Source organism: Lichtheimia ornata (genome assembly GCF_029851405.1).
Source record: "Lichtheimia ornata isolate CBS 291.66 chromosome Unknown scaffold00018, whole genome shotgun sequence".
Taxonomy (NCBI): domain Eukaryota; kingdom Fungi; phylum Mucoromycota; class Mucoromycetes; order Mucorales; family Lichtheimiaceae; genus Lichtheimia; species Lichtheimia ornata.
The window spans coordinates 113,832-127,202 of NW_026695338.1; the positions used below are offsets into that span (position 1 = coordinate 113,832).

Sequence of the window (13,371 nt, forward strand, 5' to 3'; positions counted from 1 at the left end):
CCAATCACCAATCTATCGAAAGAATATTCGAGTTCAAGGGTATGATCCATTGAATTATCCCATAGCAACCTCCTAAGTGACGCCATATGCATGATGGCGGTGTCCCGTGCGTTTGTAACATGATCCCTTGATGCATTCAACCCATTTCAATGCCAAGATATTCAATCAACGACGCAGCCTATCTTAGGGCAGCAGCCCGTTGTCGTCCTCTTGTACAACATCATCTATCGGCTATTGTTGTTTTCATCTCCCGATCATCTCCACAACCATCACACTCATAGACACATTCTTACCACGATCATGAGCGATTCAAGATCATTAGTTTCACTAAGCTATGGCTCATTCGATTCACTCAACTTCCTCAGGGGTGGTATTCGCTTCATAAGAGGTCGACCCATAAGTATAGTTAGTCCTCGTTAATACGAGTACATGATGATAATGCAATCCTAGAACCGTTTTCAATTCCCCTAATGACCACATACAACACGGCAACAGATATCAAGATAAATCTGTTCAAGGCCAACGTCACTATCGATCCAAATGCTGTCAGTTGACGTATGCTCCTATGATAGTGCGTCAAAATTGACCATCGCTGGTTGACCTTCAGTGCTCATGAAACTTATCCACAAGCGCATGTCTTAAGGTCTACATATGGATATCTCTCTCATAAGATAGTAGGTGCTTAGGAGGGTGTTACATAAAGGCAATTCTAATCTCTTCTATATTCATAGCATACATCCAAAGAGCCAACCTTGGAGCAATATGTGATATACAATCTTCATTATCAGGAGAGCAATAAAAGTGATATCTATCTCTATTCGCTATGTATCACTGCATCTCTCAATCCCGTGATGTGCCGTTTTTGTGAGAACAAGATTTTACAATGGAGTGTTCAGCTGCATACATTGCCAAATTTGGGTGGTTTCTTTTCTCTTTTCCTCTCCCCCTCTCTTTATGCATAGCGATTCTCTCCAGCTCCATCATGAGTAGGCTCACACAGACGCCGCCCATTATCAATCTCAACCCTTCACATCCCGGGCCAGGTATGCATGACAGGATAGGGAATGGGGGTTTAGGTATCAGCTACACGTCAAAGCTGACGTGTCCCTAATATCGTCTCTCCTAGTACGCGTGCATCTCGACGAGCCATTTCTCCATCGACAGCGTTCAAAGAAAGCAAGACATGCCATACACATACTCGGTTTATTTGGACGTTTGGAACTGGTATTAAAGAAGCGAGAGTCTCTAAGGGCTTTGGATGATCGTTCTCCTGCAGAGGCAACATTATTGCAGGTAAGCGTTGTTACGACATGCTGGCAACAGCCCGCTTATCTAAACCATTCTCATCAAAAAGAAACTGGATGGCGAAGCCGAGATGATCAAAACACAAATCGAGTCGACATGGATCCAACTTGGTGCCAAAGACTATGAAACACGAGAGGTTGGTAGGGAGGAACGAGTTATTCAGGCACCATGCTCCAGCTTTGCATGACGGCATAAACTGATTATGGTTCCGGTCGATCGATCCATTGTTTAGAAATACAGCAAAGACATGAAATTATCACAGCTTTATCCACGCTCCATCAACAACCTCCACAAACGATCAGCAGAAGAATACAATGATGAAAACAGCATGCAAGGTATATATCACACAAGCCATGACACACTAAGATGCTCATGAAAATCCATAGCACATTATCACAAAATCGCCATGTATGATCAACTCTATGCCCACGCTTCTCGAATCAATCAATCCCTTGAGTTACCCAATCACGACTATATCCCATACCAGCTGGTTGTTGTTTATGTAAGAGGAGAATTTTCATTCACATACCAACATCATCACTGATTTCTCGTTTGAATAGCAATGTCTCAACCACGTGGACATATCCTTTGCCGAGTACCGTGATAAGATCCAAAAGCGATTCGAAGATGTTAGGAGCTCTATTACATCACAGCAGGAGAAAGGGGCACAAAACCCATTGTTGGATGGAGAATTGAAATCATGGTACGTTGATTCTTATTCTTGAAGGACATCATCCTTATTGAAGTCTCATCATGTAGGCTAAAGGATTTGATGACTGAGATTGTCACCCAAGTGGTTCATGCTCCCGATACAAGCAAAATGGAACGATACAAGCTATTGAATGACACGGTGGCATCGATCCATCAAATCTCCAACGCGAGCAGTAGTAGTAGTAATGATTGATGATGATGATGGCTGTCAAGGATAAACCCCTGTGACACTTTTAATACAACTTAATCATCCATTGTAAAACACAAATGTAACAACCATGTATCTCTTGCCCATTGTATATTCCAAAAACGAGAGTAAACAAAGCTTCAACAACTCTACATTATGTCCACACATACTAAAAGTTGAAAAATGTTAGCATGATGATGATCTCTAATGCTGTTCAATCTTACCTTGGGTCCATCACCACCTTCAGGGACGGTCCAATCAATGTTTTGAGAGGGATCCTTGATATCGCATGTCTTGCAGTGTATGCAGTTTTGGGAATTGATTTGCAATCTTTTCTGACCAGGGCGTGCTTCATCATCTACAAATTCATAGACACCCGCTTTCGATCATCGAGCAAATTAGGGTGTCGTTCATCAATGTAAAATCTTGTAACACAACATACCAGGACAAAAACGGCTTTCAGGGCCATCGTAAACAGCGAGATTTCGTTCCACAGGCACATCCTTATCGCGCAGTCGTAAGTGAGAAGGTTGATCTTCAGCATGGTTCGTACCGGTGCGTGAAACATTAGTCAACAAATCAAACGTTATCTTCCCATCAGGCCTGGGATATGGGATTGGTTTGCAAATCCTGATGTGATAAAGTAAATAATGATAGCTCATTGTTGTCATGCCAAAACTTACGCTGCAGGATCCAATTCCGCCCAATCAGGTTTGCCATGCTTGAACGTCCATGGTTCACGACCCTTTGTAATCATTGTCGAGATACCTGAATACAGGAGGCCCCCATAGATTCCTAATGCTGTATGGAAGGATGGCTTGCAGTTGCGTACAGCATACAACTCGTCATGCACCCATGATTTGTTAAAGGCCGTCTCATAATTATCTAATAGAATGGGTCCTTGCTGCTGCTGCTCCTTGGTTGATCCAAGTAGTCTTTCATACGTCGCTTCAGCTGCCATCATGCCTGTTTTCATTGCTGTGTGGGTGCCTTTGATCTTTGGCACGTTCAAAAAGCCAGCTGTACAACCAATTAGTGCGCCTCCCGGAAATGTAAGCTTAGGGATTGATTGGTATCCTCCTTCATTAAGAGCTCTTGCTCCATAAGAAATGCATTGTCCACCTTCGAGGATAGGTTTGATAGAAGGATGCAGCTTGAATTGCTATCGGTGTAATCAATGAGTAATTGGATGTGCATGGCATACATCTATATCTTACTTGGAACTCCTTGTATGGGTTCATGAATGGATTGTTGTAATCAAGGCCGACGACGTAACCAATAGACACCAAATGTCTCTCAGCTTCAAAATGGTAAAGAAAACCTCCTCCATAGGTCTGAAAGCTTAGGGGCCAACCAATCGTGTGTACCACTTTGCCGGGATCATGCTTTGCAGGATCAATCTCCCATACTTCTTTCAATCCAATGCCATATTTTTGTGGTTGTCGATCCTTTCTCAAGTTGAATTTGTTGATCAAAGTCTTGGTAAGCGATCCATGGCAACCTTCAGCAAGTAAAGTCACCTTGGCATTGATTGCCATACCACGCTCGTAATTATCCTAATGACATCATTAACGACCACGAACCAAGCACATGGTATGTTGCTAGTATGTATACCTTGGGCTTAAAGTTTTTGTCAAGACCAAGATCATTTAGCTGCACACCTGCAACGCTGCCATCAGGATGATATCGTAACTCGCTTCCGCCAAACCCAGGATAGATTTCCACTCCCAATTCCTCTGCTTGTTCTCCCAACCATTTCACAAAGTTGCTGAGTGATATAACATAGTTGCCATGGTTATCCATGGTGGGTGGCAACGGCAAAGGTAATGACATAGAACGCGTCAAGAATTGCATGCTGTCGCTTGTTACGGGTGTATGGAGAGGAGCTCCACGCTCTTGCCAATCTGGAATCAATTCATTCAATGCACGTGGCTCTAATACAGCACCACTCAAAGTATGGGCGCCCAATTCACCCGCTTTTTCAACAACCATGACACGTAGTTCATCTTGGGCTAACTGCTTGAGACGTATAGCAGCTGCAAGACCTGCTGGTCCAGCACCCACAATAACAACATCTGTGTCATCCTCAAATACCTCTGCACGTCGTGGATCATCTTCCGATAGAGAGTCGCGATTGGGGATCCATATGGGTCGTGGATAAGAGCTCGATATCATGCGACGTGATAGTGATATGGGTCGAATAGTGCATGTAGGATGTGGGATGGATAGGTTGCGTGATGCTAGTAGTAATGATGGCAATGCCTTTCTTGAGTAGAACATGGATGAGTGCGTGAGTAAAAGTAAATGAGAAGAACGCGAAGGAAAAAGATGGAATGGATTTGTTCTGGCTTGCATTCAAATCTAACACATTTCCTGAAATAGATGCATGCAGCAGCTATCCCACGCCCAATCCCCCTTCTAATCACGCATAAAAATCCTAGTTGGGTGTGTACATAGTAACGATACGATCAACAGGGAGGTTTTTTATCGAGAAAATCAAGAAATGTACAATGGCGAGAACCGAAAGTGATGGATCAAAAGGTAGCAGGATTCTAAAACAGTGTATTTTTTACTGGAAGCCAGGAGGAGCGACACCTTGTTGTTGCTGCTGGGGTTGACCAGGCTGTTGAGGTTGACCGGCAATAGGGCCCCCCGATGTCAACATCTAAGTATCGACACTCATTAGTATCCTATACCCCATCCTATGTTGCTCTTTTTAGTTTACCTGTTGAGCACCCTGTTGTTGCATGGCTTCCTTTTCATAAGCGAGCAATGCTTGCTCCTTTTCAATCTCAAGTGCCAAAGGCAACACCAACAAAAGCATCGATGTAGTGACAACCCATGCGCTCTTTCCAACAAAAGTAGCACCCGTTTTACCCCAAGAGGTAAGAGTGGACGCGCTGGCGGCGATTCTGTTACGGTGCTTCAAGGGAATGATCTCTTTGAGAGCGGCAAGGCGATCCAAGAGTGATTCATCGTCGTCATCGTCAAAGTCGTCGTCCGAAAAGTCAGAGTAGTTGTCATCACCGTCATCGCTCAACACCTGTTCTTCAAATTGCTCAGCAGAGACTTCCTCGAGTTTGACCATGGTGTGTGTGTGTTTTTGGTTTGTATGTAGAAGGAAAGACAACCCTCGTCCTTTTGCTTTGCTTAAAATTTGCTTCCGTGACTACCGTCGTTTAGACTCTGCTGCAAGCTAACACAGACACACCAATGCATTAACATGATACGTGGACGCACTCTGAAGAATGTCCGAAGATCCATTGAATAGCTGATAAAGGCCATATGATCATGTTTTCCTTAGATCTCCTCTATCAACCCACAAACATGAATAAAGACGAAGACTTTTAAAACATCGCCTATTCGGCACGTGACTTCAAGCCCCCATGTCATTTCTTTGTGCTTGCCAAGTGTAGATCATCACTTCACGAGGCGAAGTGGAAATTCATTCTACGCGTTAGTTTTTTCATCTCTATGAGTAATACAGCTACTGCATCACCAACCTATACAAGTCAAGCGGCCATTTGAGTATTGAATATCGCTCATCACAAGACCAGAGCTGGGAAATACCCCATGTATTAATTACATCATGATCAGGATCCTGTAATTGATGCAAGTGTTGTCTTGCTGTATACAGGCACGCACATTGACCACTGCCGAGTCAGCTGTGGATGATGATGATGATGATGATAGTCGTCAAGGCTCGGAATAAATAATAGTTGACCCCCCCCCCTCATGATGTTTTGATAAAAGTTGTAATCAGCAGCAGCAGCAGCAGCAGCAAGAAAAACTTCCGTGAACTGATATTCGTCACCCTTTTCCCTTTTCTTTTCTCCTCCAGTCATATACGTACTATTACCCCAAAAATGATGGATGAACTTTATCAATCACTCAATTGCTATCGGGGGCGACAATCATTACCAGCCGAGAAGGATATGATTGAATGTCATTTGGTGTTCCAGCTTCCTGAAATCGTTAGCCTGATTATGCAATTTCTTCCAAACCACCAAACATCACGCCGAAAATGTCTACCCAACAACAAGCAACGATTGCAATGGATATACCCATGTCTTTTTGTGAACCGATTATGGCATGATTGTGCCGCACGCATTATGTATCAGATGGCCATCTTTGAAGATGGGACGCTTGCTGATTTTGCAAGCTTTGCAGCCGTTTGCGGTACCAATGCTAATGCAGATCACCCACGACCACTTGCATTACAGCACCCAGTACAACGTTTGCTCAGTGATCAACGACGTAACGTGTATCGACGTAGCCTACGCACATTAGCAGTACGTCGACTTAAGGATAAAGGCCATGTATCAACATTGGAAAAAATGGGCGCATACATGGTCCATTTGGAGAAATTAGAAGTATACATTTGTGATCCAGTGAGCAATGCAACCATTGAACCATTTGTACGACCCTCATTAGTCGAATTGACTTTGGCTGGTTGTGCAAGGGTCGACGATAACCTTTTGCTGCAGGTGGCTGCCACGTGTCCAAATTTGCAGCATCTCGACGTACGCGCTTGCAGTAGCGTATCAGATGTATCCATCAGTGCTATTGCGTATGCGTGCCCCAACTTGCGTCATCTCAATGTGGGTCGTGTGCGAGACCATGATTTGATCACCAGCCGCTCCATCAGCTTAATTGCGAGGCTCACTCGTGTGAGCGTTGTTGGATTTGCAGGTTGTGCTATCACAGATGATTGCATGCTATTACTTGCACGTCTACGTTGCCACGATATCGAACGCGTATCAATCAATCATTGTCCTCGTCTCACCAATCGCACCTTACGAGCATTCATGTATTACTGTAACAAGCTCACAGTATTTGAAATGAAGGAATGTCATAGCATGGATGATTGGGAAGCCGTAGCAAAACTTGTTGAGCGTCAAGTTTTACTCACCCTTTGCCAACAACAAAATCGGGCGTGTGCTGAATGGGCCAAGAGACACGGAAGAAAACTCAATGTTAAGGCACCCATAAAATAAAAAGTCCATTGATCTCGAGTTTCTTGGTTACAAAAAGGTAGTGCTATGAGACAAAGACACCGGTTCATTATATGAATGGATCCCCTTTATTTAGTGATCAAGTGGGATGGGCCTTGCCATATGCGGACAAGAAAAAGGGGGAAGGCACACCAACATCAATATGTCCTCTGCAACCCCCTTTCACCCTTCTTTGATCGCAAAGTGACGTTAGTAACGGAAACAATCATCCGTAACTTGGATGCCAAACGAGCCAATTTGTTTTTTCAATCCACATGCATAACATGTATATGCTTGCAGATGACAAGATATTGAAAGTAGTGGTAAAAGTGATGTGATAGGTGAGCCATGTATGATCGACTATTGGGAAGATCGTAACCCAAAATGGTTGACACGCATCCAGGGATGCTAGTGGACACATAATGAGCAGCTTGCGTATTTTCTTATGCGATGATGGCTGCTCCTTACTGTTGACAATATGTTTTTGTCGCACCGCATGCTTTGTTGTTTCGCCCAAAGGGGGTTGGGATGAATTCCATTTTCAACCACCCAGCTTCCTCATCTCTTTTCCTTGCCTTTCTTTTCACTTTTTTTATTCCTTTCCCTTTCCTTTTGGACATGCCCTAAGCCATCGAGTATGGATCATATTCAGGCTCTGGTATGCAATGCATCTGATTGTTTCGGCAGTGGAAATCTAAAGGTGAGAATGATTAAAAAGTTGACACCTTTCGACAACAAGAGAGATCACTAAAATCAATGCATGTTGTAGAGTTCCTATGACTTGTATCTCAGGGCGCTGGATGCCGCTATCATAGAGCTTCGACAAATTAAATTCATTGATCAATGTAAATGATTGAGACTCATTAGCATCATCGTCTACTTACACTTGTTGTAATATGAGTAGATGCAATATGTGATAGTACTGATGGCTTATTCGCACTTGCGAAAACGTGTTTGGATCACACACAAACCATCTTGACAGAATCACAAGGTCGACGACCAACACAGCAACAACAGCAACAACCTCCTCCCCCTCCTCCACCACTACCACCTAAACCTCCATCCATCATGCAGCGATGTACGACAACAGTGAAAACAACGCAGGACGAACTTAAGCCTCGAGCACGAATATACAATACAAACAACAACAGCAGCCCACCAGCATCTCCTCTTCTCTTATCCGCTCCAATCCACGCTGTAAAGAACCTCATTTCTACAAATACAACTAGCTCAACATACAAAAAAGCGGACATGCATCATCATTCCCCCCAACACGATGAGCTTGTACAAATGGCAAGTGGTGCTATAGATCCATCATGTGTTGTTGAAGCCCAATCAGATGACCTTGTTGCCGTCGGGAGCAACGGTATCAGCACCCTGCCACCAACAACAATGATCGGCACTTGTACGACAGCCGAACCCATACCGTCGATCCCACAAGCACCATTGATGATCATTTATCACTCTTTACAACAAAAACTTGATTACTACGAACGCCACAAGTTGCCGATTGCCGATGTAAAGCAGTCTTTGAATCGTGTGCGTCATATACATATGTCAGCCACCACCGTACCCACTATCCTTCAATTCGCCCCCATCATTGTAGCCTATCAACTCACGCTGATTGATTCAGCCATCTTTCGACATATACAGCCATCCGCTTTACTTAAGCATCAACCCCCAAAGGCACCACATCCAGCTATTGTTGCATCAACCGATTTCTTCAATTACCTCACACGTTTAATTGAACATGCTATTCTGTTGCAGCAAGAAGCCTCTGGACGTGCACAGCAAATCAACTACTGGGTCAAGATTGCATGGAAGTGTCATGATCTTCGCAATTTTCAAACGACCAAAGCCATTGTATCAGCATTAGGTACACCACCCATTCAACGCTTGAAGCGTTCATGGGCTTTTGTACCCAAGAAAGCGATGGCTCGTCTTGAGTTGCTATCCGACATCTTATCTGAAAAAGCCAACTATGAGCAATATCGAGAACGTTTATTACAGCAATCATCCAATGATCCCGTTGTTCCTTTTCTTGGTCTCTTTATGCATGATCTTACTTATCTCCATGCATGTGGGCGTAAGGCTGACCATGTGCTTACCCAATTCGCCACGCTGCAAAGTCATCCACCTTATACCTCGGCACTCCCTTCGGCGTATAGCAAAGATCTCAGCAAGAAGTATCGCACAAGCAGCGTCGAAATGCAACAATGCCTGGTAACCCAATATCTGGTAAGCTGACATAAGGATATACATAGTAGGATATAGGAAGAATCTCTCACACACATTATAGTTGACCAGATCATGGGTGAGTGAAAAAGTGGTGGATGAATTAAGTCAACTTCGAGAACCACCTGCCAAAGTCATACGAAGCAACTCGGCTGTGGATGAATCATCCCCTTCAAGTGTTTGGAGCAGCACAGGCAGCTTGCTTTCATTTGTTGCCAACAGCACCAATAGCAGCGTGTATAGCCGACCTGTGAGTTTGGATGATGAGGATGATGATGATGACATGGCATGTTGTGATCACGAGTCATATAAACGACATGCATGGATGCTCGGTCGCAAAAGCGTGGATAACAACAGCAACAACAATGGGAATCATATCAAGAAACGACAACAATTTCGATTATCACGTCATTTTTCATTTGAAGATTTGGATGGTCATCGTAATAAGCAACAACAGCAACAACAAGGCTTGTCCTTGTTCCGTAAGGATTTTACATTTTGGCGTAGTGCTCCACGAATGGATGATTCTCAACTCCCGCATCACCCCCTTGACCAAGATCCCATGTACCAGCAACCACAGCAACCACAACAACGCAACAGCATCAGTATTGCATGATTTGTGTATCTTGTTCCTTTATTGTACATATAAACCACCCTTTCAATTTCATATTGGACGCTCGATTACTTCTCCCAAATCATCACCCTCCATTAAAGGGGTTGTATCCTTTGTTGATTCAGTTGTTGTTGTAGGTACAGGATTCTTGTTTTTCAATTTCTTCACGGGTTTGGAGGTTGAGGTTAATATCCCAGGTATCCTATCAAGCATGTATTACATGAATATCATTTGTCATATTGCAATCCCCTTTCTTCTCCTTACTCTGAATGTCCACTCCATTCCTGGATTGCATCACGTCTTGCTTGGGCACATGTATCAGGGAGACAAGAGTAATCAATAGCCTTGATTGTTGTTTCCTTTGCCTTATCCTTTGGCTTGATTCCTGATGGGAAAGCTGCATACCATCCTTGGATCAACTTATAGCACTGCTGCAACTCGATAGACCATCTATGGGCCATGCAATAGAGTCGACTACACGCGCCCATATACACGAACATGAGAGACGTAAAGTGCCTTAATCGTAATGTCTTGGTTTGTTCACTATACGCATCATACATAGATAAGTTGATCCCTCCTTAAGATACCCAAACGTTGAGTGCCACTTACACGTATGCTTTCATCAGTAATCCTTGTAATCTGTCTAGTAATAATGCAGCGGCGATGATGCGATGCATGGTGTATTCTGCTAGCTCTTTGGTTGGTATAAAGTTCCAGGGTCCTTTGCAGTTATCAATTCTATGCACAATGGTGAGAGATTGATACGAGATTGGAAGACATCCACATGTGATACATACGAGGCGACGTTCCAAAACACATGAAGAAACCTAGCAACGACTTGATCTATCGCGAGTCCTTTCAACCGTTTGCATAGTTGTCGCACCTATAACGAGATACAATAAATAACTGATGCTGCTATTCCACCGTTATACACCTTTTCATACTTGAGCTATGATTCGGAAGCGAGGGAAGAGTCTTTGGGAATTGGAGAGCTTGTAAAAAGTGCGATCGATGACAGCAACCTCGACCCAGAATTGCTGCTTCTTCATTTCTTTGGTGGATCGCTTCAGCTGCTTTACATTCTGCTCGTGATCGGCTTTGATCCTCTTGTTGAGTTGTTCTTTTGGTAAAGCATTGGGTGTCGTGGGTGGTGATAGCTCCAAAAATGTGTAAGCTGGAGGGGATGTCATGTTGGCAAGTTCAAGAAAAGCATGCACACATGATTGTATCTCAGCCCATTCAAAAACCCATTATATCACTCTTCTTCTCAGGTGCAAACATTGGGAAAATCACATTTATCACTTTTTTGATTATCTATAAGCTACTTTTTTGGTCGACTGTACAATTATAAAAGCAACACCAAAACCCTTAGGCACGTCGGGCAGCACGTCTAGCACGAACACCTTCTCTAAGGGTATCAAGGGTTTTTACGGTCGTCTCCCAGTTTATGCATGCATCTGTGATACTCTGACCATAAGTCAAACGATGAGCTCCTTCACTTGGAATATCTTGACGACCTATAATATATATATACCCATCCATTAATCCATTGTCATAAATAAAGTCGCCTGCACACTACTTGCCTTCAACCAAATGAGATTCAATCATCACACCAATGATGTTGTCACCGGTCACCTTGGGTTCAGCAAGTTGACGTGCCTATACAAAAGAAAATTAGGATGATGATTCACATTGAAAGATCCGATCAACGTACAATATCCTCGGCAACCAAAGGCTGACGATTGTGATCCTTGCTGCTGTTGCCATGGCTACAATCCACCATGACAACGGGAGAAAGCTTGGCATTGGAAAGGGCTTCAGCGCACTTTTGAACAGAGGCAGCATCATAGTTGGGACCACCCTTGCCACCACGCAAGATGACGTGACATGCATCGTTACCACCGGTTTGAACAATGGCGGACAAGCCTTGCTTGGTCACAGAAAGGAAATGATGACCATTGCTGGCGGCCTTGATGGCATCCATAGCCACAGTTACACCACCATCGGTACCATTCTTGAAACCAACAGGGCATGAAAGACCAGAAGCAAGTTCACGATGCACCTGGGATTCAGTTGTACGAGCACCAATAGCACCTGCAATGAACGATATTAACCATCAAATACTCCTACCTCTTCACATCCAATGCTTCCTTACCCCAAGAAACAAGATCACCAGTGTATTGAGGAGAGATCTATAATAAAGCAAACTCTCGTTATTATCATGTATCATGGTGTATATAGCTCGAAAGACTTACAGTATCCAAGAATTCACAACCGGTAGGAATGCCAGCTTCATTCTGTAAAATACATGGACATTGGTCAAAACGTATTCCGGGTACTTGATTTGCCCATCCTTACCAAATCCAACAACAATTGGCGAGCAATACGAAGACCCTTGTTGATCTCATAGCTATTTTTTACATATCATTAAGATCTCATACGACTGGCTACGGCTGCATTTTGCTTACCTGTTATTCAATTGAGGATCATTGATCAAGCCCTTCCAACCAACGGTTGTACGTGGTTTCTCAAAGTAGACGCGCATGATGATGAGCAATTCGTCTTTGGCACCCTTGGCGTATTCGATCAATCGCGAAGCTAATCATCCACGTTAGAAGAGAATCACCCATCAAAGAGAGAGAGAGACATACCGTATTCCTTGGCGGCTTTGACATCATGGATAGAGCAAGGACCCACAACCACAAGCAAGCGATCATCCTGACCCTTGATAACGTTTTCAGCAGCTTGTCGGCCTTCAACAATGGTTTGAGCTGCTTTAAGAGTCAGCGGAATGTCCTCCATGAGGATCTGGGGAGGGATCAAAGGCTTGATAATCTTGATACGCTTGTCGTCGAGTTCATTCAATGCAGTAATGGAGCCCATTGTGGAGTTATGCTTTGTCAAGTGAGAGTTGGGAGAAAGAGTAAAGAGAGAAAAAGTTGAGAAAGGAAAGAAAGATAGATTTGATTGACGTGTCGGTGTTATTTATCCACTGACAGATAAAGCAGAATCTTGACTCATTCCGTGCAACATGACTCACACACACACAACAGTGTTTTTAAGGACCCTGTTTTCCCCCAATCGTTCCCAGTATTTCAATGATGATATAACAATCCTATTATGGAAGGTCACAAAGTACGACATGACACTAGTCTCATTCCGAGAATTACCAGCCCAGTATTTCTATACTGTAGTAATCACTTTTTTCTTGGATCCAGGCACTTTATTAGTAGTAGCTCACACAAACGAGGATATAAGAATACAACAAATCCATTCTTTTACTAAAATAAATGTGCTACCCCTCACCCCACAAGAGTAGATGGATG

The 13,371-nt window shown here is 43.6% G+C and overlaps 7 protein-coding genes across 7 annotated transcripts; 3 read left to right on the forward strand and 4 right to left on the reverse strand.

Annotated features, from left to right (window-relative positions):
- Positions 1 to 982: 982 nt before the first annotated feature.
- O0I10_004761 (uncharacterized protein) lies at positions 983 to 2,209 on the forward strand (the record flags this gene model as incomplete). Its single annotated transcript, XM_058484813.1, has 7 exons — positions 983 to 1,043; positions 1,127 to 1,293; positions 1,355 to 1,441; positions 1,538 to 1,640; positions 1,692 to 1,807; positions 1,866 to 2,008; positions 2,065 to 2,209. The coding sequence occupies 7 exons, from the start codon at positions 983 to 985 to the stop codon at positions 2,207 to 2,209; spliced, it is 822 nt and encodes a 273-aa protein (XP_058344312.1).
- A 148-nt stretch (positions 2,210 to 2,357) lies between these two features.
- O0I10_004762 (uncharacterized protein) lies at positions 2,358 to 4,483 on the reverse strand (the record flags this gene model as incomplete). Its single annotated transcript, XM_058484814.1, has 6 exons — positions 2,358 to 2,372; positions 2,428 to 2,582; positions 2,646 to 2,833; positions 2,887 to 3,365; positions 3,421 to 3,759; positions 3,818 to 4,483. The coding sequence occupies 6 exons, from the start codon at positions 4,481 to 4,483 to the stop codon at positions 2,358 to 2,360; spliced, it is 1,842 nt and encodes a 613-aa protein (XP_058344313.1).
- A 289-nt stretch (positions 4,484 to 4,772) lies between these two features.
- Positions 4,773 to 5,291, reverse strand: O0I10_004763 (uncharacterized protein; the record flags this gene model as incomplete). Its single annotated transcript, XM_058484815.1, has 2 exons — positions 4,773 to 4,868; positions 4,929 to 5,291. 2 exons carry the CDS (start codon positions 5,289 to 5,291, stop codon positions 4,773 to 4,775), a joined length of 459 nt encoding a protein of 152 aa, XP_058344314.1.
- Positions 5,292 to 6,069: 778 nt separating this feature from the next.
- Positions 6,070 to 7,200, forward strand: O0I10_004764 (uncharacterized protein; the record flags this gene model as incomplete). The annotated part of the gene is made up of 1 exon (XM_058484816.1): positions 6,070 to 7,200. One exon carries the CDS (start codon positions 6,070 to 6,072, stop codon positions 7,198 to 7,200), a length of 1,131 nt encoding a protein of 376 aa, XP_058344315.1.
- Positions 7,201 to 7,834: 634 nt separating this feature from the next.
- O0I10_004765 (uncharacterized protein) lies at positions 7,835 to 10,048 on the forward strand (the record flags this gene model as incomplete). The annotated part of the gene is made up of 4 exons (XM_058484817.1): positions 7,835 to 7,897; positions 7,967 to 8,042; positions 8,102 to 9,435; positions 9,497 to 10,048. The coding sequence occupies 4 exons, from the start codon at positions 7,835 to 7,837 to the stop codon at positions 10,046 to 10,048; spliced, it is 2,025 nt and encodes a 674-aa protein (XP_058344316.1).
- Positions 10,049 to 10,096: 48 nt separating this feature from the next.
- On the reverse strand, positions 10,097 to 11,235 carry O0I10_004766 (uncharacterized protein; the record flags this gene model as incomplete). Its single annotated transcript, XM_058484818.1, has 5 exons — positions 10,097 to 10,247; positions 10,310 to 10,588; positions 10,655 to 10,783; positions 10,843 to 10,928; positions 10,990 to 11,235. The coding sequence occupies 5 exons, from the start codon at positions 11,233 to 11,235 to the stop codon at positions 10,097 to 10,099; spliced, it is 891 nt and encodes a 296-aa protein (XP_058344317.1).
- Positions 11,236 to 11,413: 178 nt separating this feature from the next.
- On the reverse strand, positions 11,414 to 12,928 carry O0I10_004767 (3-deoxy-7-phosphoheptulonate synthase; the record flags this gene model as incomplete). Its single annotated transcript, XM_058484819.1, has 8 exons — positions 11,414 to 11,562; positions 11,629 to 11,704; positions 11,760 to 12,139; positions 12,201 to 12,237; positions 12,301 to 12,342; positions 12,404 to 12,455; positions 12,514 to 12,643; positions 12,697 to 12,928. 8 exons carry the CDS (start codon positions 12,926 to 12,928, stop codon positions 11,414 to 11,416), a joined length of 1,098 nt encoding a protein of 365 aa, XP_058344318.1.
- Between the last annotated feature and the right edge of the window lie 443 nt (positions 12,929 to 13,371).